General features: G+C 37.7%; 2 protein-coding genes across 2 annotated transcripts; one reads left to right on the top strand and one right to left on the bottom strand.

Annotated features, from left to right (window-relative positions):
* The first annotated feature begins 13,855 nt into the window (after positions 1–13,855).
* Positions 13,856–17,299, top strand: LOC129884115 (uncharacterized). The gene is made up of 3 exons (XM_055958469.1): positions 13,856–15,339; positions 15,430–16,179; positions 16,417–17,299. The coding sequence occupies exons 1-3, from the start codon at positions 13,856–13,858 to the stop codon at positions 17,297–17,299; spliced, it is 3,117 nt and encodes a 1,038-aa protein (XP_055814444.1).
* Positions 17,300–22,491: 5,192 nt separating this feature from the next.
* Positions 22,492–25,294, bottom strand: LOC129887000 (subtilisin-like protease SBT3). The gene has a single exon (XM_055961928.1). The coding sequence runs from the start codon at positions 25,013–25,015 to the stop codon at positions 22,673–22,675; it is 2,343 nt and encodes a 780-aa protein (XP_055817903.1). The 5' UTR covers positions 25,016–25,294; the 3' UTR covers positions 22,492–22,672.
* Between the last annotated feature and the right edge of the window lie 810 nt (positions 25,295–26,104).

The following is a 26,104-nucleotide window of genomic DNA, read 5'->3' as shown; positions in this document are numbered from 1 at the left end:
TCTCTAGTTCTTTCAGCGAGCTGATTCTTTCTTGCTGAGTCAATTCGGTCAGTCACTGATTCTCCCCCTTCCTCACTGATTGAGCTTGGCATTTGGAGTCCTGAATCTCTGAGCCTTTCGGCGAGCTCATAGGCCCTCGCCGAAGGTGTTTGGCGTGTCGCCTACTAGTACACGCTCGCCAACTTGATAGCTTCTTCTATTGCCTTTCATGCTCAACAAGGTCCATCCAAGTGATCTTCAAGGCATGGAATCTCTTATTTGCTAAAAAACTAGCTCAACGATCTCTAGTTTCATGATCAATCCTTGCAACCTTTGAAGATCCTTAACTTGGCTTTGAGTGAATGACCTTGAGGCAATCTGGATTGCATCACAAATATTATTGAGTTGTTGATTTACGGGGTTGCTATTATGATTATGATCCTTTTGAACCTCTAATCACCTATTTGTGTCCGTTTCACACCTATATTTCTGTGATCATGATAATCACACAAACACCTTTGTAATTCTCGTTATCCAACCAAATAGGACGTATTAGGTCTATCTATATCCTAGACGCAAATTTGTTCCCGATGTCCATAGTTAAGATTCTACTCAGTTTAATCCTCGTTCTATCTCAATTTCTCTCTTCTGAGTTCAATATAATAATATAGATGTATTCTACTGGTCTCGAAGCAATAAAATAGTAAAGTCAAGATCAAATAAACAAACTCATATGATAAAAATGTAAATCCACTCAAGTTCATGACGACAATATTCAAACTATGACCATAAACCCAGAATTAGGGTGCTTAGCCGTTTAGGACTAGATTATAATTATGCTTGTTCATTATCAATCCAAAAAATATCGTAAAAACGAATATATAAGAGATAACCTGGGACGAACTACTCTCCTGTGTTCCAACCCTCTGTCCCCTTATAAAAACGACTAATGGACTAATCTATAGTGTTTGGAAAAGACCTAAAAAGCTCAACCAAAATTAGGGGTGTGTATCGGTCGATTCAGTTCGATTTTAAGTATCATATGTTTGATTTATTGGTTTTTGATTTTTAAATACGCTAAATTAATAACCAAACCAATAAGATATTTGTTATCAATTTTTGATTTATCGTTTTTGATTTTTAACGGTTCGATTTTTGATTTAACCAATACGAAAATACTTTTAAAACAAATATGCGATTCTTGGAGTCGCCATCTTAGCAACTTGCAACTTGCAAACCCTTGCCGCTGAACCTAAAGTGGTAAAGCTTAAAGGGTAAATACTAAATACTAAATAGTATGATATAATGATTAACTGATTATACATTTATATTAATCTTTTTTGTTTGATGTTTGTATATGAGTAAAAAACTAAAAATTAAATTAGTACATTATTATAGTCTTAATGAGTTATCGATTTTTCCAATAACCCAATATTAGAAAATAATACTGAACCAATAACCCAATAATTTTTTTTTAATAAAATCATTAAATAACCGTTAATCCAATAACCCAATAGCAATAAATCAATAACATTTTTTTCGGTTCGATTTTTGCACACTTCAACCCAAAATTGGGTGGGACTTAGAATAATTTCTCATCCGAAGGACTCAGCTTGCACTACGAGGCTTAGAGTGAAGACCACCTCGCATTCAATGTCGAAGCTAGAATTTTCACTAAGAGGATTTAAAATATGAAGAGTAAAATACGAAGAAGCTAAACTAAATGGGGTTTAACATCAATCATATATACATAAACATAACTTTAATCATATATAAATAGTATATTTTTTTATGAAATGAGGTTCAGAGGAACCCCTCGATCCTACTGGCTCCGCCAATGCAAAATCAAAGATTCAAGAAGAACTACAATTTATACTGTGATTCCTACAAATTAATTAAAGGACATGTCAAAGAAAATTGCTACAAAATAGTTGTTTATCCACCAAATTTCAAGTTCAAAAGGAAAGAAAACACAACAAGTGGCATGTGATGCAACTTACCGTCAAAGTAGGTAGAATTTTAAAATCATCCCTCATTAATTTGGGTATGGTCAGAATATAAATGATAATTGTACTTCTAATATATTCACTCAGCTAGATGAGCGATAGCAGCTCTTGTTTATTTAATAGATTGATCTGTCGGCACAAATATAGCCAAAAAGGATACATATGAATCATCCAGAGGACATATAAAAGATAATTTAATTTTAAGCCCCTGTAAAGGAAATTTGAAAGAAAAACTTATGATATAGTGCAGAGATGATATAAGACGATAGAAATATTCATTATATAATAATGTTAATCCCATGTGATATTTGATCAATTCTTACATGAAAATTTTATGTACCCACCAAAAGAGAGAGCCCTTCAAAAGAAAGCAAAATATTTATCTTATGATACCGTCTAATCGTTAAATTATCAAAAAGATCATCAATCAGACACTACTAAAAAACTAACGACGGAAAAAAGCGACGGCCTGCATCGCTTTTTTGGTCAAATTTGACGGAAAAGCGATGCAATCACTTCCGTCACTTTTTTGCTCGACGCTTTTAATAAAGCAACAGACTGCATTGCAAAAAGCGACGGACTACGTCGTTCCTAAATTTATTTTTTTAAAAAAATATATAAATAAAAAACGACGGACTACGTCATTTTATTTTTAAATTTTTAATTTTTTTTCCAAAAAAGTGAGGGACAAAGGGTCCCTGTCCGTCGTTTTTCTAAAAAAAAAATTAAAAAAAAAATTAAAAAAAGTGACAGACTAAAGGACCTATCCGTCGCTTTTACTGTAATATTTTTGAAAGCAAAAACCAAAAGTTTCTACTGTCCACCTGCAATTAAAATGTATTTCAATAATAATCAATACAATCCAATCCAACACAACTAACCAACCAACAAAATACACAATATACATCATAACGAACATAATTAAACACTCAAAACGAATGAAGTCATAATATTTTAAAGTCTTTCAAATTTAACAACTTAAAGATCATATATTATCCTACAATAATTCAACATTTCTAAAGTGCAAGTTGGATTTTATTAGACAATTAAAGTACAAACTAATTCCACCAAGTAAACCAAATCAAATCTAAGTGTCAACACTAGATGGACACAAATTGATCTTGCTAGAAAATCAATTTTGTCATCAATAGGATCAACTAATGTTGTCACTTATGCTAAACTAACACTTTATCACCACAACACACTCTAAAAATTCAAACATATCCTAAGAAATCAAACAATTCTTAAGTAAAATGCAAGTGTTGTACATTGAATAAAAAAAACTAATATATACAATAATTAAAATTTAAGAGGAAAAAATACCTTGACTTTTTTCAATTAGGTCTACGATGGAGGGGTTGCTGGCAATGGGCTTGGCAGCGTCGAATATTGAAACATTTAATTAGATTGTACCCCTGCATTTAAAATTTTATACAAAAATATTCAACCTTAATTAATTATTTCATGCATCCTAAGTTCAAGTATCTAAAGTTGAGAATTTATTCAAACCAAAATAATTTCTAACTACTTAATTAAAAAATTCTAAAGTTCAAATTCTAAACTCTAAGTTCAAGTAAAAAAATCTTAAAGTTCAAGTTTTTAATTCAAGTTCAAAATTCACAACTTAAAGTTTACATGCATATACTTGAAAAATTCAAGAATTCTCAAGTTCAACATTTCTAAAGTTCAAGTTGGTTTTTTTCTAAGTTAAAGTACAAACTTTCAAATTTCAAGTATAATTAAAGTTCAAGTATCTAAATTTGAGAATTTATACAAACCAAACAAGTTCCTAAGCACTTCAAAAATCCTAAAATTCAAGTTCTAAAATCTAAGTTCAAGTTAAAAAACCATAAATTCCAAGTTCAAAATTTAAGTTGAAAGTTCACAATTTAAAGTTCATATATCTTATAATAATTCAACATTTCTAAAGTTTGAGCTTAATTAATTCTTAAAAACCACAATTCAAGAAACCAAAGTTAATAACTTCATGAAAATTATAAATAATTCACAATTTCTAAAGTTCACAACCTAAGTTCAAATAAGTAAATGCTACACCAAAAAAAATTCTAAGTTCAACTTAAAAAATCCGGCCTAAAGTTCAAGTTCAAAGTTCTAAATTCAATACAAGTTATGATTAAGTTCTAAGTTGTAATTAGAAGCTCTAAATAAGTTCTAGGTTTCTAACTTCTAATTAACTTCTATAATTAGTTCTTAAATCTAATGTTTAACTTCAACAATACTTCAATTCAAACTAAAAAATACCCAAATTTACAATCTAATTCTAAAAAACCCAATTCAACTAAAACCCAAAAATCTTCATTCACTAATTCACAATTAAATATACAAACTAACAATGTTAGTAACTTTATGACTTCAAAAATACTTCAACTCCAACTGAAAAAAATCCAAATCACAAACTAATTCAAAATACCCCAATTCAAAGTAAAACCCTAAAATCAAAGCTATGAGAGGTAGATGATCATCCCAATTCCCTTTAAACTCCAACACACAAGCCCTTAACATATCCTCTAGTGTTTGAATCGTCCTTTCGGCTTGCCCATCCGTTTGAGGATGGAATGCTGTGCTCAACTTTACCTTAGTACCGAGGCCTTTTTGAAATGATCTCCAGAAGTGAGAAGTGAATTGGGTACCACGATCCGAAATAATGGATAATGGCACACCATGCAACCTCACCAACTCCCAAATATACAACTTGGCATAGTCTTCGGCACTATAGGAAGTTTTAACCGGTAAGAAGTGAGCTGACTTAGTCATTCTATCAATAATTACCCAAATCGAGTCATGATGTTTCCGGGTATGAGGCAAACCCACTACAAAATCCATATTCACATTTTCCCATTTCCAAGTTGGGATTTCAATGTCTTGGGCTAGGCCACCCGGTCTTTGATGTTCGGCCTTCACTTGTTGACTATTTGTACATTCGGACACAAACCTTGCTATGTCCTTCTTCATGCCACCCCACCAATACAACTCCCTTAAGTCTCGGTACATTTTTGTTGAACCGGGATGAATGGAGTATCTAGAATTATGAGCCTCCATCAAGATCAAACTCCTTAGGCCATCAACATCTGGAACACATATCCGACCTTGGTAGTATAGAACCCCATCTCCCCCTTGGGAAAAGACTTCTATCTTCTTTTCCTTTACCAACTTCTTTAACTCGATAAACTTTGGGTTAAGATCTTGCTTTGATTTAACATCCACCACCAAAGAGGATTCAGAACTATTTTGAACAACCATACCCCCATCATTAGTACTACCCAATTTCACCCCTAATCTAGCCAATCGATGAACATCTTTCACCAACTCCCTCTTCCTTTCATCCACATCGGCCACACTCCCCATAGATATTCTACTAAGTGCATCAGCAACCACATTGGCTTTACCCGGATGATAGTGCACACTCATGTCATAGTCCTTAAGGAGTTCTAGCCACCTCCTTTGCCTTAGATTAAGGTCCTTTTGGGTAAACACATATTGAAGACTCTTATGATCAGTATAGACATCCACATGCACCCCATAGAGGTAATGCCTCCAAATCTTCAGAGCAAAAACAACAGCCGCCAATTCAAGGTCATGGGTAGGGTAGTTGCGCTCATGCACCTTTAATTGCCTAGAAGCATAGGCTATTACCTTGCCTTTTTGCATTAAGACACAACCTAAACCAATCTTTGAAGCATCACAATAAACTACAAACCCTTCTAATCCTTCTGGGAGAGTCAAAATAGGAGCAGAGGTAAGTCGATCTTTTAAGGTCTGGAAACTCTTCTCACACTCATCTGTCCATATGAATTTGGATTTCTTTTGGGTCAATTTTGTCATAGGAGATGAGATGGAAGAAAAACCTTTGACGAACCGTCTATAGTACCCGGCTAGACCTAAGAAGCTCCTAATGTCTGAAGGAGATAATGGTCTAGGCCAATTTTTGACTGCCTCTATTTTCTTAGGATCAACCTTGATTCCATCACCGGACACTACGTGACCAAGAAATGCTACCTCCTTTAACCAAAATTCACACTTACTAAATTTTGCAAATAATTGTTTATCCCTCAATGTTTGAAGCACAACTCTCAAGTGATTTTTATGTTCTTCCTCACCCCGAGAGTAAATTAAAATATCATCAATGAAGACTACTACAAAGGTATCAAGGTAAGGTTTGAATACCCTATTCATCAAGTCCATAAACACCGCTGGTGCATTCGTCAACCCAAAACTCATCACCACAAACTCATAGTGACCATACCTTGTTCGGAAGGCTGTTTTGGGAATGTCACACTCCCTTACCCGTAGTTGGTGGTAGCCGGACCGAAGGTCGATCTTGGAGAAGTGACTTGCCCCTTGTAATTGATCAAACAAGTCATCTATTCTAGGGAGTGGGTACTTATTCTTAATGGTCATCTTATTTAATTGTCGATAGTATATGCACATTCGAAGTGACCCATCCTTCTTTCTTACAAATAGAACGGGAGCACCCCATGGCGAAATACTTGGTCTTATGAACCCCTTCTCTAACAAGTCCTTTAATTGTTCCTTCAGCTCTTTCAATTCTGCTGGGGCCATGCGGTAAGGAGGAATAGACATAGGTTGGGTATCGGGGAGGATATCAATACCAAAATCAACTTCCCTTTCGGGAGGGACACCGGGAAGCTCATCAGGAAAGACATCGGGGAATTCATTGACTATAGGAACTGACTCAAGAGAAGGACTTTTGGAGTTGACATCCCTAACCCTCACAATATGGTAAATACATCCCTTAGAAATCATTTTGTGAGCCTTAAGATAAGAAATAAACTGACCCTTAACCACCGAATCACAACCCTGCCATTCAATAACAGGCTCATTTGGAAATTGGAACTTGACTCGATGATTCCTACAATCTATGGAAGCATAAGATGCATGTAACCAATCCATCCCAAGAATGACATCGAAATCTATCATATCAAGCTCAATGAGATCACAAGGAATAACTTTATGCAAGATAGACACAAGGCAACCCCTATAGACCTTTCTAGCAATAACTGACTCACCAACAGGGGTAGACACCAAATAAGGCTCTAATAACATTTCAGGTAAAACATCAAATCTATTAGCAAGGAATGGAGTAACAAAAGATAAATTTGCACCCGGATCTAATAGTGCATACACATCAAAAGAAAAGACCTTTAACATACCGGTAATGACATTGGGTGCATCCTCAACCTCTTGTCTCCCATGCAAGGCGTAAAAGCGGTTGGTGCGTTGGACACCTCCTTGGACTTGTTGACCATGAGCAATTTGGCCTTGAGTCCTACCACCACCATCTCTACAATCCTTAGCATGGTGGCCCAGCTTGCCACACTTAAAGCATGCATTGGAGCCAGCTAAGCATTCCCCTTTGTGAGTCCTTCCACACTTCTTTGAGTAGCAACATTCTCTCTTGAAATCATTGGTTTACCACTCTTGTCCTTATTGAACCTTGGAGGAGGAGTATTGGTGGAACCTTGCCCCATAAATCGTTGCCCACCTTGGCCTTTGCCATTGTTACCATAATCGGACCTTTGAGGGTTAAACCCTCCACCATCCACTCTAGCCTTTTTGAACCCCCTTGATCTCTCTCTAAGCTTCTCTTCTTCAATTTGTTCTGCGCAAGTCATTAACCGAGAGATATACATCTCCTTGATCAACATGGCCGTTTTGCACTCCTTGGACACCAAGCTTGAGACACCGGAAATAAACTTGCTCATTCTAGCTCTTGGGTCAGAGACCATGAAGGGAGCATACTTTGACAACTTAGTGAATTTGAGAGCATACTCCCTCACACTCATACTTCCTTGACGGAGGTTGATGAACTCTTGGATTTTGGCCTCCCTTAGCTCCAATGGGAAGAAGCGGTCTAGGAAGGCACCTTTGAACTCTTCCCATCCTATCGACCCTATTTCTTCATCCCTCTCAACAATCCATTGTTCGTACCATACTCGAGCCACACCTTTGAGTTGATAGGCCACTAGCTCGGCCTTCTCATTTGGTGGCACACCCATGATAGCCATAATCCGGTATACCTCATTAATGAACTCCATAGGGTCCTCATCTAGTTTAGAACCATCGAACTCGGGCGGATTCATCCTTTGGAAATCCCGAATCCTAGAGGCTGGATTTTGCATTTGGGGAGGAGGAACACCTAGATTCCCTTGGTTAGCTACGACTTGAGCTAACAAAGTAATAACACTGCGAAACTCGGCATGGGTTACCCCATCCTCATGATGTTGGGCATTAGGAATCGGAGGAGTTTGGTCCTCATCGTCAACCCTTGCTCTTTGAGGTGGTCTTCCACGAGTCATTATCTAGAGAACACAAAATGGGTCGTTAGTTAAAGGAAAGCTTAGGACACTCTAAGGCACGACATGAATTTGAAAGAAGTGAAAATTTTCCTAAACGCCTCATAGTCTCTTATTCATAATTGTGGCGCGCTTCACAACCATGAACAAGACCCTATTCGACGCGGTATGTTGGACTCCAAGGATCATTCAAAACCTCGGGCTCTGATACCAAGTTTGTCACGACCCAAGCCTAGGGCCTAGACGTGACATGGCGAATGAGGAACCCGAAAGTACCTCAAACAAGCCTCTTAGCATTCTTTTAGCCTTTCATAGGTAATGATGATAAATAGACAAGCGGAAATCATAATAATAAATCTTCAACTTACATATGTCCAACAATACCTCTAACTATTAGATTTAATGGGGCTAAGACAAGTTCCTAGCTCACCCTCAATCATAATAGAAGAAATACCATAATAAAATATCTTAACATATCATAAGCTAGAAAGACAAAGGAGTATTGTCCCCGGAACATGGGAACTCACCAAAAGTAGTCTTCAATGGAATATCAACTAGCCACGTGGAGGAGAACGAGGAGGAGCACCGATCCCTACATGATGATATCATGTAGGCAAAAGAGTATGCGTTAGTACTTTGAATGTACTAAGTATCTAAGGATGCATGAACATTGAGAAAATATTATAACATTTATGTAATATGGAACATAATGTAATACATGCATAATAAATCATATGGATATCCTTTAAAACATTCATTTTGTGGGAAGCTAACCATAACCGACATTTAAGACCATGCGAGCTATTACATGGAATCCAACATAATCCCCTACGTTGGCCGGGGAGACTACTTGCCAGGTAGAACTCCGTCAACTTCATTCATTTCTTTAACTTTAACTTTAAGGGCTATTTATGGATCCATTAGCCTAAGCCTACAAGGGCTCCTATGTTGGCACATAATTAATGAGACAAGGGGTTGCTACTAGGATTCCCTTACCGAATCCCACCTCAATGCCTCATTCGGTGCTAAGTCAATCCCACAGAATAGTTTAATACTTCAAAATATTCATAGCATATAACTTGAGAATTCAAACATCATATTCGGTAGAATAGCTTATTAAAATATTTGATAATTCAAATATGCAAGAATTGTCCTTATTGCATAAAGAATCCATCATTCATATCATTTCATCATTCTTTCATTTCATAAGGCTCCCTTTTTTATCATGGATATTGCTTTCATAAACATTTATTTGGAGTCAAAGCTTTCAAGTCAAACTTTATTAAAAACATAGTAAAATTAGGTGGGTTCAAATCACTTCAACTTAAAAACATGTATGTAAATAAATATACATAAATACTTTGAAATCCATTAATTAAAAATTATGCTTTAAATAACCCACCATGAATTTCAACAACCTTTAAAAATATAAATAAATAAATTACTTGCAATCCATCAATTCATACATATAAAATTATGTTGTATCAAAATAGACCAATAATCATTAGTTTAACCATGATTCATACTATTAAGTAAAAATAAAAATTACCATAACAAAAATATTACTTGAAATCAAAAGACTTAATTGAAAGAGTTTTTGGACTATATGGATGGAAGAATTCATGGATAAACACCACATAACTTAGAGTAAAACTTAAAAAAAATAATATAATTTATCATATAATCAAAATAATTTAGACATGAGAGTGGAAGGAATACTCTCATTGAAACCTTACATACCTGGAAACCGAAGCTTTAGTTGGTACCGGAAGACTTAATGAACACTCTTGAGTCCTAGCTTCTCTCCTTGCCGGAACGTTTTGTGTACTACCTGGAATATATGAATCACCGGAATAGTATTTCTTCACTACTAAGAACTAAAACTATATTTGAGAATGTGTATAGAGAGAAGATTTGCTTGAGAAAGCTTGATGAATAAAATGAGGAAATAAGGTGGGTATTTATAGGTGGGAAAGATGACCTAACAATAAATAAAATAATTATAAATAAAAATCTGAAAATTTAGTGGAATATATTGATGTCATGGATGATGTTAAATGGAGGACAATTTATGTCATGAGTGATGTCAAATGTATCTAGATCTTTCTATGGTAGGTGAAATGAGTTATCTTTGACAGAATACTCTTTTTGGGAGCTGCGTTTGAATAAGATAAATTCCTTATTAGGATTTGGTGTCTTCATAAGAATTGTAGATATGGAAGTCTAGTTTCATATAGTTCAAGAATCAACCAATTTGGATAAACCTACAGTGAGATATGATTTTTCTTCTATAAACACTCATTTCCGTAACAGCATCCTACCTTACAAAGATTAATTTATTTGACCTACTTAACCTCCGAATCTTAAACTATGGTCTTCATAAAAGTTGTAGCTAATGATCTTGTGGTTACTCAGAAATTTGAATCACTCAATTTGGATATTTCTATGAAAAGTTATGACCAAAATACAGAGGCTGTATCATGTTTAGGTAAAAATTGAAATATCGTATACAACGTTTTTAGGGGATATTACAAGTGTCCAAATTGGACCCTCATATACACACCTATTATCCATAGTCAATCGGCAATTAAACATGATATAAGATTTATATGGGTAGCACGTCGTCTCAAACTGTTACTTATATATATACCAAAATTACCTATTTCTTGGGGAGTCTTAATTATCAAAAATAAGATAACATAATATGTAAGCCGATAAGGCTTCCATTCTGAATGTAAACGTCCAAAAACATAAGTCATACTAGTACACCGGACAACATCTATATACAATCCACTCATATGTCTTCAGACCTCTAAGAGGATTAACAATAGCATATGACGGGACAGGGCCCCGTCGTACCCCTAAATACACAAATATATACATTATAAGGATTAGTACCCAAAGTTTGGGCTCCGAGACAATGGAGCACTTCAAACCCGTTGAGTAGAATCCTAAGCTGGCGGCTCTCCAAAATGAGTATCTGTACCTGCGGGCATGAAATGCAGCCCCCCGAAGAAAGGGGGTCAGTACGAACTATGTACCGAGTATATAAAGCATAAAATACCATAAAGGAGATCACATATGCAATAAAAATTCAGGAGCTAATCACTGTACCTGTGTCTTATGAAATGAAGACATGCATATCATCATCATATATCGTACCTGGCTCGTTATGAAACTCGATGTCACAATTATATCAATATATCGTCATATGTATATATATACCATACCCGGCCCTCTAGCAAGGGACTCGGTGAATAAAGTAGTGTACACTGATACCGTACCCGGCCCATTATGGGACTCGGTGCCATAATCATATCGTCATATCATTATAATATCATATTATCATATCACATACCCGGCCCTCTAGTAAGGAACTCGGTGAATAATGTAGTGGAATCCATACATGATAACATACCCGGCCTATCGTAGGACTCGGTGAATAATACCATAACAATATGCACGAATAAGGTATCATTAGCAACCTTGTGAAATTTGATCATTATCGGAGACTTAATAGAATAAGCAAAACAGTCCATCATTTGACAACCAAGACAATAGTCATTATGAATCACACCAATTATGGATTATACTAAAATATGAATTATACCACAACATGAGTTATACCAACTAGGATGGATGGAATCATACACATGAGTCAAGACATAATAATATAAATTTTGAAAATCAAGAACGGTAGCCATCCGAGTATATCTACGAATAAGAGTTTCTTTGGAATTTAAGCATACGTCATTCGTTCGTTTCATATGGATCATGTCAAAAGAAGAAAATGTTAACTTTACATACCTTTAGCATTTATACGTATATGTTGTCCAATATTGTCTCAACCTATATTAAAACGTTAAGCACTATGGTTAAGCTATGGACAAGAATAAAACGTAGTCTATCGTTAGTAGGTTATTTCTAAAAAAATTGGACATCACCTCCCCTATACCGCTCACTTTTTCCACTTTCAAACCAGCCATATAATCATCAATCAACATCAACAATCCAAAATATTGACACAAAATAAGATTTATTATTGACAATAAGCCTAGAATATTTCCACCTGACTCATGTTACCAAAGCAGTAAATTCGGAAAGCCGAGTACCTCAAGTTGTATCTAAATTTTGAAAATGAAAACAGCAAAACTGGACTTTATGATCTTCGTGAAATGTTTAGATCTCTGTCTTAAGTTTCCAATGCAAAAGAAATCAACTCAAAACTCATTTTCTACAAAGAGATATCATTAAAATACTAACAGCTATACATGAGGGATTTTTCAATTAAGAATCTGGACAGAATTTTTCTTATGATTCATCCTCATTTGTCGACATAATAACAGCAGATATAGACTACAACATAAACATAAGAGTTGTAGGTACGTGTATTATATTTCCAAAACATATTTAATATCTAAAATTGGAGGTCTACACAATGCGATATTCTAGAATTACTACCAGCTACACAATTCCAAAAACGGATTTGAACATTCATAATCTTCATACACCTTATTCCTCCAAATTCAAGAACAACAACTCATCAATAACATCAAAACAATATCAACCATTATTATACATCATCACTAAGCTAATTCCATCCATTTAAGCTACCTAAAACAACCCTTTAACCCATAAATCTCAACAAATCACCAAACGAGTTTATAACACTATTTTCTCCGTTCTAATCCGTTAAAACTCTAACTAAACTTGTTAACATTGAAAAGAAGACTTTAATATTACCTTAAATTTGCAGAGACCACATTGAATATTCTCCTTATTGATTGATATCTACCTCAAATTGAAGCTAACGCGGTGTACAATAATTTTCTCTTCATGAGCTTCGGATTTCGGGACTCGAATTTTGGTCGGATTTGGTATTTCTCTCAAGAACTCCCTTTCTCTCTCTCTCTGGAAATTTCCATAATTGTATTGGTCTAAAGTATGAAGGAATAGATACAAAAAATCAGATTTAATTTCGTGGGCATTGGGCCTGACCCGAATTAGAATTGGGTTGGGCCGAATCCACTATTTAGTTTGATCTGTTAGACTTAAAATGTCTATATCTTATTACTCCGATATCGTATTTCATCCCACGACCTATGGTTGGAAAGATATTTTCATTATGTACAATTTTCATTTTGAGAGTTTTCCCAAATTCCCAAATTCTAAAGAGGTTATGGTCTCCCGAAGTCAGCTTATCCGAAATGTGACTTTAAGAAAAACATATCTGATGGCTTCTATTTTAATTTGGCCCAAGGGTCCTTCTTGAGATGTATTTTACTTCACATAAATTATTCATATAACTTGACATTTACAACAAATCATGTCCTTTTAAAATTCAAAATTAAAAGTCCTTGAATTTATAACCGTTAGCTTACGAATAATCCAAGATGCAAAAATACAGAATGTAACAGTGCCCGCGATGCACAAGAGGTGGAGAACTTCCTTTGGCATTTGGAGAATTACTTCAAGTGTAACAAAGTGAAGAGTGACGAGACGAGGATTAACACGGCCGTGCTATACCTCTCGGAGATGGCCATGTTATGGTGGAAGCGCAAAGAGTCCGAGATCGGGAAGGGTCTATGCACCATCAATACCTGGGAGCAGTTTTGGGACGAGTTCAAGAAGGCCTTCTTCCCCAACAATGTCATCTATGAGGCCAAACGCAAGTTTCGGGAGCTGAAGCATACGGGTAGCATACGTGCCTATGTGAAGGAGTTCACTACCCTTACGCTTCAAATCCCCAACCTTACAGATGAAGATATGCTCTTCCACTTTATGGATGGGCTGCAGAGTTGGGCCAAGACGGAGTTGGAGCGCCGTCAAGTCAGCACCATCGATGAGGCCATCACCCAAGCCGAAGCCTTGACGGACTTTAAGCATGACAGGCATGACAGAGGCAAGGGCAAAGAAATAAGGAGTAGTCATGCCAAAGGTAGGGGATATCGTGGAAAAGGCAAAGAGCAACATCCTCCACCCAAGAGCCATGATTCCAACAAGTTCGACGGTAAGAGGTTCGGGCGACAGGGCTACGCCGAGAGAAAAGAGCAGACCACAAAGGGCAGCGGCTGCTACATATGTGGAGGTCCTCATGGCTATGCTAGGTGTCCGAAGATGAAGAACCTTGGTGCCATACTGCGGGAGCGAAAGGACAAGGAAGTAGACCAAGGGCAGGGCTCGGACACAACTCAGCTAGGCATGATCGGGCTATGTGGAGCCATTGCAAAGCAAGCTGAGAAGGCGGGGGACTACTCTGCCCAATATATTGACATATCCATCAACGGACGACCAGCTCGTGCCATGGTGGATTCTGGAGCAGAAGCCAACATCATGACCAAGACGGCGGCAGCAAGGTTGGGGCTACGTTATGGGCCAAGCAACACCCACCTGAAGACGGTCAATGCCCCATTGACTCCCATGTGCGGAGTCGCTCATGGAGTGGACATCACGTTGGGCAAGTGGCAAGGTAAGACAAGCTTCACTGTCGCCCCCTTAGATATCTTTGATATCATCCTTGGACAGGAGTTCTTCCAACGGTACCACACGATGATCGATCCCTACCTCCAACAACTCTTGGTGATGGAGCGAGAGGGACCCTGCATGGTACCTCTAGTCAAGATGCCAAAGAAGGAAGGACAAGCCCACCTATCGGCCATGCAGCTTGTGAAGGGCCTAAAGAAGGAGGAGCCGAAGTTCGTAGCCACCATTGCGAGCTTGGATGAAGGCAATGGTGCTAAGGAGACCTTACCACCTTGCATAGAGAAGGTGCTTGAAGAAAACAAGGACGTGATGCTCGAAGAGTTGCCAGGACACCTACCTCCAAGGCGCGAGGTAGACCACAGGATCGAGCTGGAGCCAGGAGCAAGGCCGCCCGCATACCCATCATGCCGCATGGCTCCACCCGAGTTAGAGGAGCTGAGGAAGCAGTTGAAAGAGCTCCTTGAGGCCGGTCATATCCGTCCATCCAAGGCACCTTATGGCGCGCCGGTGTTGTTTCAAAGGAAGAAGGATGGCTCGTTGCGCCTATGCATAGACTATCGGGCGCTCAATAAGGTGACCGTAAAGAATAAGTATCCCATCCCACTCATTGCCGACTTGTTTGATAGACTTGGACAGGCCAAGTACTTCACCAAGGTGGATTTAAGGAAGGGCTACTACCAGGTACGCATAGCAGAGGGAGATGAACCAAAGACAACATGTGTGACGAGGTATGGAGCTTACGAGTGGTTGGTGATGCCCTTCGGCTTAACCAATGCACCCGCCACCTTTTGCACATTAATGAACAAAATCTTCCACCCCTACTTAGATCGGTTTGTGGTAGTCTACTTGGATGACATAGTCATCTACAGCAATACCTTGGATGAGCACGTGGAGCATCTAAAGAAAGTATTCCAAGTCTTGCACGAGAATGAGCTTTTCATCAAGCGGGAGAAGTGCGAGTTCGCCCAACATGAAGTGCACTTCTTGGGACATGTTATCAGCCAGGGAGAGCTACGGATGGACGAAGCAAAAGTTCGGGCCATCAAAGAGTGGGAGGCGCCCACAAAGGTAACCGAACTTAGATCTTTTCTTGGACTTGCTAACTATTACCGCAGGTTCATAAGCGCCTACTCCGCTAAAGCCGCTCCACTTACTGAGCTATTGAAGAAGAATAAGCCATGGGTTTGGAGCGAGGAGTGCAAAGAGGCCTTTGAAGACCTCAAGGCTGCCGTGATAGAGGAGTCGGTCCTAGCGTTGCCTGACTTCACATTCGAAGTGCATACGGACGCCTCTGACTATGCCATTGGAGGAGTATTGATGCAAGAGAGGCATCCTATTGCCTTCGAGAGCCGCAAGCTGAACGAGACAGAACGGCGGTACACCGTGTAGGAGAAGGAGATAACAGCCATCGTCCATTGCCTACACACGTAGAGACACTACTTACTTGGCTCCAAGTTCTTAGTCAAGACCGACAACGTGGCCACTAGCTACTTCCAGTCATAAAAGAAACTCACCCCGAAGCAAGCTAGGTAGCAAGACTTCTTGGCTGAGTTCGACTACGAGCTGGAGTACAAGCCGGGCAAAGGCAATGTTGTGGCCGATGCCCTTAGCAGGAAGATCGAGCTGGCGGCCATCACCACAGCACATTGTGATATCCAGGACGCAATCAAGGATGGTCTGCAGCATGATCCAGAGGCAAAGCGACTTATGGAGTTAGCCACTCAAGGCAAGACAAGGCGCTTCTGGGTAGAAGATGGACTTCTGCTTACCGCCGGACGAAGGATCTATGTGCCGAAATTCGGAACTATCAGGCGATGGATCATGAAGGAAAGCCATGACACTTTGTGGGCCGCACATCCAGGGCAGCATCGCACGAGGGCATTGATTGTGGCGATTTACTATTGGCCACACATGCGGGACGATATTGAATGCTATGTGCAGACGTGTCTGGTATGCCAGCAAGACAAAGTAGAACAACGTCAACCAGGAGGACTCTTGGAGCCCCTGCCTGTAGCGGAGCGTCCATGGGAAAGCGTGACCATGGACTTCATCATATGCTTACCGAAGTCCGACGGGTACGGGACGATTATGGTCGTGGTGGACAGGTTTTCCAAGTATGCCAGCTTCATGCCCGCCACGGCAGGTTGCACTGCTAAGGAGGCTGCCAGGCTATTCTTCAAGAATGTGGTGAAGTATTGGGGATTGCCAAGGCACATCATCAGTGACAGAGACCCACGCTTCACCGGGAACTTTTGGAGAGAATTGTTAGAGATTTTTGGCACGAAACTGCATTTCTCCACTAGTTTCCACCCGCAAACAGACGGCCAGACGGAGCGAGTCAATGCCTTACTGGAGTGCTACTTGAGGCACTTTGTGAGCTCCCATCAGAAGGATTGGGCAAGACTACTAGACATAGCCCAATTCTCTTACAACCTACAGCGGAGTGAGGCCACAGGGCGGACACCATTCGAGCTAACCACAGGCCAACAACCATAAACTCCACACTCACTACCGGCCGCGTTCGAGGGCAAGAGTTTGGGGGCCTATCACATGGACAAGGGCTTTGAGGAGCAGCTCGACACTGCCAAGTCTTATTTGGACAAGGCAACGAAGAAGATGAAGAAGTTTGCCGACCGCAAGCGTCGTCCCACGGATTACCAAGTTGGAGACATGGTCTTGGTCAAGTTCAACCCCAGGCAATTCAAGGCGTTGCGAGGCATGCATCAAAACTTGGTGCGAAAGTATGAGGGCCCGTTCAGGATCGTTGCCAAGGTTGGCAAGATCTCTTACAGGTTGGAGCTACCACCGCATCTTAAGGTCCATCCAGTCTTCCATGCCAGTGTCCTCAAGTCGTACCATGAGGACAAAGATGATCCTAGCCGAGGAGAATCAAGTCGGGCGCCACTCACAATCACCGCCTCCCATGATCGAGACATCGAGGCCATTGTGGACTACCAAGCCAAGCGAAAACAGGGACAACAGGCCACTGCTATGTTCTTAGTCCATTGGAAGGGACAATCTCCGGAGGAGGCCACCTGGGAGAGATATGAAGACCTGTGGCAGTTCAAAGACAAAGTCCGGGAGTTCTTGCAGCAGCAGTGCGCCGCGGTCGTCGCCACATCAGGTGGGGGAGAGTTTTATGACCCGCCACTTGATCTTGAAGAAGGTAGAAGAATCTAGAGTATTGGAGAGGTTAGTGGAAGACTCTAGATCCTTATAGAAACTTGTGGAGAAGTCTTGAAAGACTTAGAATTCTCTAGAGTGTGTAGAGAATTCTGGAGAGGGACTTCTTTGTAAATATGGAGGGACTTGTATAACAATTTTTATTTACACTTGAGCCCCTTAGGAGTAGTATAAATAGAGGGGGCATTCATTTGTAGCAATCCATCAAGCAATCAAGCATTCTTCCAAAGCAATATAAAAGCCCTCTTCATAAAAGCTCTCTTGTCTTTCTTACAATCTAGCGTTCCCTTAGCGATCTAGTCTTAAAGGCTTACTTGAGCTTACAAGATCGTGAAAGATTCGTGAGTAAGTTGTCAAGTGCCGCACGAAAGTCTTAGTTGAAGTCTAAATCCGTGACACCATGCTCACTCACTATACTACACTTCTTAAGACACAAAATATTCATTTGACTTCATAGTATTAAACATAGAAGCATATGAGGTCCCTTTAGCAATAATTCTGTTAGGTGGAGCCTGAAATGAGCTAAGAGGTATTAATGCAGTAAATATAGGCGGCTTGTGTAATACAATCAAAAGCTTGAGATGACCTTATATGCCAATCTTGACTTTTTCGTATTCATTTAAATTAGTGTTATCTCCTTTTTCTGTAAAACTACATTTTCTTATGAATTTCCTAAGACAATGTGAGCTAAGAATATAACTTCAATGCGAAGTCAGTCAATAATCTTTCACCCTTTCTTCTTGATCATATACCCCTTTGTGGAAATCATAAGCATTCTCATTTGGAGAACATGACAGACAACTTAAATTGGGACAAAACCATCAGCATAGGTTGTCCCATATGTTTGAAAGATCTCTTACATTTATAACACAAGGATGGTCAACCTAATCCAAGCCTTTGAAGTTTCAAGCAGAGAGGTGACTTTAATGAAAGAACAATCATTGCAGAGGAGGTAATAATCAATCAGGGAATAAGGCCATAGAGTCCTTTTCCTCTTTTGTGGTCCCGAGTTTAATGAATGACAACTGTTAGAATAATGCACAGCGGAAGCAATATTCAACACCACGAATTCACATTATAACTAAATAATATAATTAGAGCAAATATAAAAAGAACACTTACTTTCTAAAGCTTCTGCAAAATTCGTCCAGGAACCTAGAATCCAAGATTGCAGCCTTCTGCTATTTTTCTCACTAACTCTCTTATAGCCGGTATGGATTAATTTATTTTTAAGCAATTTATAAGTTGAAAATAATTTATAAGTTTAAAAAAAATAGGTAGGTGCAGGTCAACTTCTTTTTTTGACTTATAAGCTGTTTTCAACTTATAAACTGCTTAAAATAAGTTCATCAAAATAAACTCAACTATTTATTGAAGCTTATTTTAAGCACATGACTGTAAGTTGGTCAGTTAAACACTCAAAAAAGCTGAAAACAACTTATAAGTCAATCCAAACGGCCTATTAATCAAGTCTTGTGTGGACAAGAATGTTTTCAGAAAAGGATGAGCTTTCTTTGAGAATAACAATCCATATTTATACTTTTCAGCATTAGGTGAATGGTTTGAAAACAAATACGTCTTCAGCAATTAATCCTCCATTAACAGTCATTAACATTAGCCGGCATTAAGGGCAGTTATCAGTCATTAACGCCATATTTTCTTCTTTCTTCTTTTAAGGAAATAAAACGATTTTAACCTTTTTTAAACTAATAAATAATTTTAAAAAATAAAATCGATTTATTCCCTTATTAGAAGACTAGAAAAAAACTGACTCCAGAATGATCCTTTTACATTTTCGAACTTGATCAATAAGTCAGGCACAATAGGAACCACAAATTTATTAACAGAGTCTTTCGATTACAATATTTAATTCGTAAAAGCATGAATTAATCATATTATAATAAATCACAGATTGTACCATTAAAATCTGTAATTGCACTCTTTGATTTAATTTCGAAATTTACCATTACAATTTTTTTAACTCCTCATGTTAGAATTACCGACATCAATCAATTAAATCAAACTTCTGAAAAATTTAATTCATTTGGATTAATGTAATCCTTTATATTTATACTTAACTTATTTTCACATGACGGATATAAAATCCATCTATCGGGTTTCATGTGAAAAACTAATAAGCAATCATAAAGGGGTATCTTCTATCTCAAGACCGAGATACAGTTCTATCAACTAATTATTATTTTACGAACGTGATTTGTCATTATGTAATGTATTAAAAATTTATTGACTCATTAAAGAGTCTCACCTTTTAATAATTATATCAAGATTAAGAGTATAAGTACATATAATAGATCAGAAAATCTGTTTATTAACATTCAGAATGTAAATGAATATCTCTGTTTGGTCGATTCAATACATACAAAATGTACTAGCAAAAAAATTTTGAAATTTTACCATTTTCATAATCAAGATCAAATTATATTTAATCTTGTGCTACAATCATCAAAATGTTTGGTCAACTTCATTTTTGATTGTGAACATTTAATTAATAACTTATAAGAATTGACAATTTTAATTTTTCGTGTATGAGTTAAATAACTTCATACACCAAAATTATCTATTATATAAAAAATAGACACACATATTAACACAATAATCAATTCAAATAAAAACTTTATTATAATAAATAAAATAAAATAAATAAATTTTAAAAAATATATATATTATAACTCAATTATACAATTAATAATATATTCAAACATTAACATCAATAATGTAGTGGCCAGTGGGACGTAAAGGGGATGAGGCAAATATTCAACGAGAAGTAATACTACCGACACTCACCTTCTCATAAATGTTTTGATAAAAAGGTAAAGAAAACAGCCGCCTCAGTCTTTCCTGGCAGAAGCCCTTTTTTTTTTTTTTTTTTTTTTTTATAGTTGTCGCCTTTACTTTATCCACAATCACACCATCACAAATTACTTTTGTCATTAATTATCATCGTCATTATCAATCATAATTGTAATCATCAGCCACTTCTAATGATACACTACCCGCGTCACCTCCACCTCCACCAAATTGTCCACTATAGAAGTTTTCTTCTACCGATATAAATAACTATCAGTATTGTGGTCAATTCTTACTATTAACTATCTTCGAACCACCTTCTCCATCACAATTAACATCACCACTATTACTAGCATCAACCATTACCATTTATCATTTTTAAGGGGTATTAGGATCCCCACATAATTTATGTGTCTTTTTTAAAAAAATGATTATTACTCCGGAGGTTTTTATGTATTTTTTCAAAAATAGTATTCAAATGATGTCCCTCCGTTATTATCACAATTTTAGGAGGAAAAGGCTATTGGTGTTTACCTTTTTTATGTTTCTATTTTTGTGTTGTTGGTTAAATTAGTTAAAGAGTTTATTTGTTCTTCTTGGACACTTTTTTTGTAATAGTTTATTGAGATCTAAACATCAAATATCAATTGAAATATATAGTAATACATTATTGTAACAATTATGAAATTAGAAAAATGCTGCCCTATAAGGAAGTTTGACTAAGTAGAGAAATTAATTTATTTGCACTTGATGAAGGTTTTAATCTTAGTCATTCAAATTTTAATTATTTGTTTGTTTTCAAGTTTTGAATTGTAATCATTAAAGAGTTTTTGTTTGTTTTCAAGTTTTGAATTGTAATCATTAAAGAGTTTTTGTTTTTCTTATTTTATAATTACTTAATGGGTCTAAGGTCACCTCCAACCACACTCTATTGTACTCTCTTTTCTCTATATTTAGAAAACAAAATAGAAAATTGGCTCTCCAAGGACACTCTAAATTGCTCTTTATTTTCTGTTTATGGAGAATTACTATTCATCCTCTTTATTGTGCCTATGAATGTATTATTGTTACGTTACTTCACAAATAATTCCAAGTGGACAGGTGGCTTTAACCTTTTCTTATAGTCCCAAATTTGATGTATCACTCAAAATCAATTATGTAATTGGACGTATAGAAAAGAGGAAAGATAATAAGATCTGTCTTTAAACAAAGAGCAGATTCAAAGTACTAGAAACAGGGCAAGAACAACAGTTAGATAACATATTCCATGTAATCCTCCAAGTGAGACGTCTAATTGTAAATATTTAGAGAGGAAAGTAAAGACGCAATCTTCCTAGCTAGTATCACCAGAAGCACCACCTAGGGAACTGGTGAAATGATAGTATTTATTGAGGATTTGATAAGGAGAGTTAAAGAATCCTCATCATAGGTATTGAGCAAGATTTGTGAATATCAAATACCAAAATGATCAAGTAAAAAAAGAATAAAACAATCGAAAGCTATTGAGCTCTTTCTTTAAATATCGTCTTAACTTTATAACATGTTTCTGAAGGGACAACGTTTTTTTTCCTTTTTCTAACACTTGAAGGGATGACTTGCAGCAAAGTCAAAATTCTCATCCGACATCTTCCCCCAAAATATCTCTTGAGAAGTCTTTAGACTGTTAGATTTTTGCTTGACAAATGAGACTCTTCCTATCCACATAAGGATTATAATATATAGATTTAATATAGGATTATGTACTCAAGAAGATGATTTCTTTTGTTGATCAATGAGTTCTTGGGGATAAAAAGGCTTACAGTTGCTCTAGCGCATACATAGTTTATCGAATAAGACACACCTTTTCATTCAGCATACATAATCTGATGGTCCTAAATCCTAATCCTCTGCACCCCAGAGATCAACTGTGGAAGTTATCACTATTGGACTTCTTACTGAATGGTTTCCATTCTTTTCAACCCAAGTGATAGACCCATATCGGTCTGCATTCTCGCCACCTCTATAGCGAATTGTCAAAGTATAGCTTTGCTTCTCATTTTTGTTCTTGAACAACAACGTTTGTGGTGAAACTGAAATTGTAGAGTTCTTGGGAGTCTCTATTTTTACTCTATAAGTTGCTCCACCTTTACCAACATTTGTAAGGGTCCTCCTGAATTTCTGCTCCAACCAGGGGTAGTTTCCCTCCTCGCTGAATGAATAAAAGACAATGAATGATGGGTAATTGAGATCAGCTGATGCATTTGAGCAGTTGTCGTAATTGGCTGACGATCTTGCAAATGTTTTGAATTGCTCTTCTGTGAAATTCAAAGAGCATATAAGATTTATGTAATCTTGTGGAGTAGCATCATATATGAGACCAGGATCAAGTGCCCTGTTTGGACTAACGTGCCCTGATCCAATGCCTAGGGGCGAGGCTACCATATTATCGTCCTCTCTAATAGGCTTTTGATCACTATTCAAATGGTTTGCAGTAGTCATCATGGCAGAGCGAATAGCTGAAGGACTCCAATCAGGATGTGCACCTTTTAGCATTGCTGCAATTCCAGCTGCATGAGGCGCAGCCATGGATGTACCCGATTTAAGCTCGTAATCAGTGGTTAATGGTAGGTTCTCAATTGAAACCGAACGGATATTAGGTGGAACTGCTGCAAGAATAAGTGCCCCTGGAGCCATAATATCTGGCTTTGCAATTCCCGCATAGCTTCTGGAGGGCCCTCGTGATGAAAATCCAACAAGAAATGGGGCTGGCCTTTCTCCATCCACATATGTTTCTTGGAACGTTATGGTGGCAGTGGGAGCAACACTGTTTTTAACGTAATTGATGACTTGTTTCCCTTCCTTTTGGTCAATCACAACTCCCGGGTGCGAAAAAGAAGCATCCCTGAACACTGCTGGATCCTCAGAAATAAAGATGCCTGCTTTAAATCTTGCTCGAATGACACTAAAAAATTGACTAGAGAAACCAAAACCATCTTCAAGTGCATTATAGTCACAGATGATGATGGTGTTTTCGGTATCAGGAACTTGCGATAACAACTCATCTGACTTGCAATCAGATAGAGTTTTGTTGTAAATCACCGGAGAATCCCTGACAAAGGCTCTTGCAGGAAACAAGCTCCACCCACTAATTTTTAATCCATTGCCCAAAGTCAAAGTTCCTGCAAATGTCCGGTCGGTGAAGCCTGCTGCCACACACAAGATCCATGGAGATCCATTGCCTAAAGTTCCCCAACCTGGACCTCGATTTCCAGCTGAAGCTGAAACTAGGACTCCCTTCATCATAGCTCCAAAAGAAGCAATGGATATAGCATCTTCATACAAGGGAATGAAACGGTAACTAAAAGAAATGGATATCATGTCAACACCGTCTGCAACAGCTTGGTCCATAGCAGCAATTAGATCCGATGTAAGGCTTCCTTCTCTAAAGCTGAACTTGTATACAGCTAACCTAGATCGTGGGGCAACCCCTCTTGCTGTTCCTGGTGCATATCCAAAATGGGAAACACCTTTCACAAAGTTCCCAGCAGCAATGGAAGCGCAATGTGTGCCGTGACCATTAGTATCCCTAGCAGAATTCATGGAAATGTTCAGAGTGGGATTATCAGCCAAAAGTCCCTTGTTGAAGTAATTAGCCCCAATGAGTTTTCTGTTGCACATGGAAGTGTTAAACTGGGTGCCTGGCTTGCAAATTCCTTTCCACCTTTTGGGGATTTCAGGAATACCATCATCTCGGAAACTTGCGGATTCGGGCCATATGCCACCGTCAAGAACACCAATGATCACATCTTGGCCTAAACCAGAAGCTGGCCATAGCCCAGATGAAGGATTGAGTTTGAGGAAATCAGGTGTGTAAGTAGTGTCAGGTTCCACAGTTCTATCTTTGTATGCTGAAATGAAACCTGGTGACTTCTTCAAAGCTGCCAGTTCATCTTTGGACAAAACAGCACTGAAGCCATGAAACACATGGTCATAAGAGTAAACAAGTTTTGGAGCAGAGTGGAATCTGTCTACTGTTGAAGGAACAGCAGCTTTGATGGACTCAATAGTGGAAGTATGCCAATGATGATGATCAGCAAATACACTAGGCATTAAAGATTTGTCCAGATGGACAATATAAGTGGATCTCTGTGCTATAGCTAAAAAAAGATGAGCAGAAAGTGCCCATGAAAACAAGACTAGATATGGAGAATAAAGCCACAGTATTCTAGATTCCATGTTCATTCACTACACACTACTCAAATATTCAATTGACTTTATATAAGAGCGTATAGAATGATGACGTCCTTGTAACAATTAATACTGTTATGTGGAGAAGATTTTGTATGAGCTTGAGCGATACTAATGTAGTAAAGACAGAAGATTTGTGTAAAAGTAAACTTAACCAATCAAGTTTTATGAATGGCTTGAGAATGGACAATCTATTGGCAGATGGCGCTTAATCGTGTCCATCCCAACAAATATGCTGCAAAGTCTTGGAATTTGCTTGAGTAAATGAGACTTTAAAGACTTCACCAGTCCAGCTGTAGAACAGGGATTACTACAAGTGGCCAGCTAATTAAGGACATTTAAATAAGTAGATAGTGATGGCTCCCATCTATCATTCAGTTGTCTCTAAATCATGGAATTGTCTTGTGTGGATATATCAATATAATGTAAGATATTTTGATAAATACTAGTGGGTGGACATAAATATATGGAAAATCATAATTTAATTTTTCAATTCTATTTTTATTTTAGAACTTGGGTATTTGGTTCGGAGTTCGATTATAGGGTCCAGATTCTTCAGTTACTTCAGAGAAGTGTTTAAACAAACTCCATTCACATTGCTTTTTGAGAGAGCTAAATCCAATTTTTCGCCAGTTGTTATTTCACTATTGATGTGGATGAGGGTTCCAATTGGTCGAGGAGCGACCTCAATCAGTAGGAAGGCACCCAAAATACCGAATTGAACCGAAATGAAACTTGAAAAATCGAACCAATCAAATATGGAAGAACCAAATCGAAGTTTGATAAAATTGAATAAAAAGAGCGTACACCCTACTAACACACTCCAAGTTATACTTATCCTACAAATATTTCACGACATTTATTTCTAATGGCAAAAAAACTCATAACAACCATTCTGTAGTTACATTTCTAGTGATTTTTTCTTGCTTTGCACGATTTTAGAAAATATTATTGACATGATCAATAGGTCAATCATGAATTCAATTTATTTATAAAGAAAAATACTTATAAACAACATGCAATTTAGATAATTCAAGGAGTACTTTAAAAAACATAACTTGAAAAGAAAAAAAAGAATATAGA

This window comes from Solanum dulcamara, chromosome 4 (genome assembly GCF_947179165.1).
Source record: "Solanum dulcamara chromosome 4, daSolDulc1.2, whole genome shotgun sequence".
Lineage (NCBI taxonomy): Eukaryota > Viridiplantae > Streptophyta > Magnoliopsida > Solanales > Solanaceae > Solanum > Solanum dulcamara.
This window is presented reverse-complemented; position numbering and strand designations above follow the sequence as displayed.

Bases quoted from the DNA above. Each gene is read 5' to 3' on its own strand.
- LOC129884115 (XM_055958469.1), top strand. From the start codon at position 13,856: ATGGCCATGTTATGGTGGAAGCGCAAAGAGTCCGAGATCGGGAAGGGT. The intron at 15,340-15,429 runs GTTGCGCCTATG...CTTGTTTGATAG, and splicing joins CAAAGGAAGAAGGATGGCTC to ACTTGGACAGGCCAAGTACT. The intron at 16,180-16,416 runs GTACACCGTGTA...TGCCCTTAGCAG, and splicing joins CTGAACGAGACAGAACGGCG to GAAGATCGAGCTGGCGGCCA.
- LOC129887000 (XM_055961928.1), bottom strand. From the start codon at position 25,015: ATGAACATGGAATCTAGAATACTGTGGCTTTATTCTCCATATCTAGTC.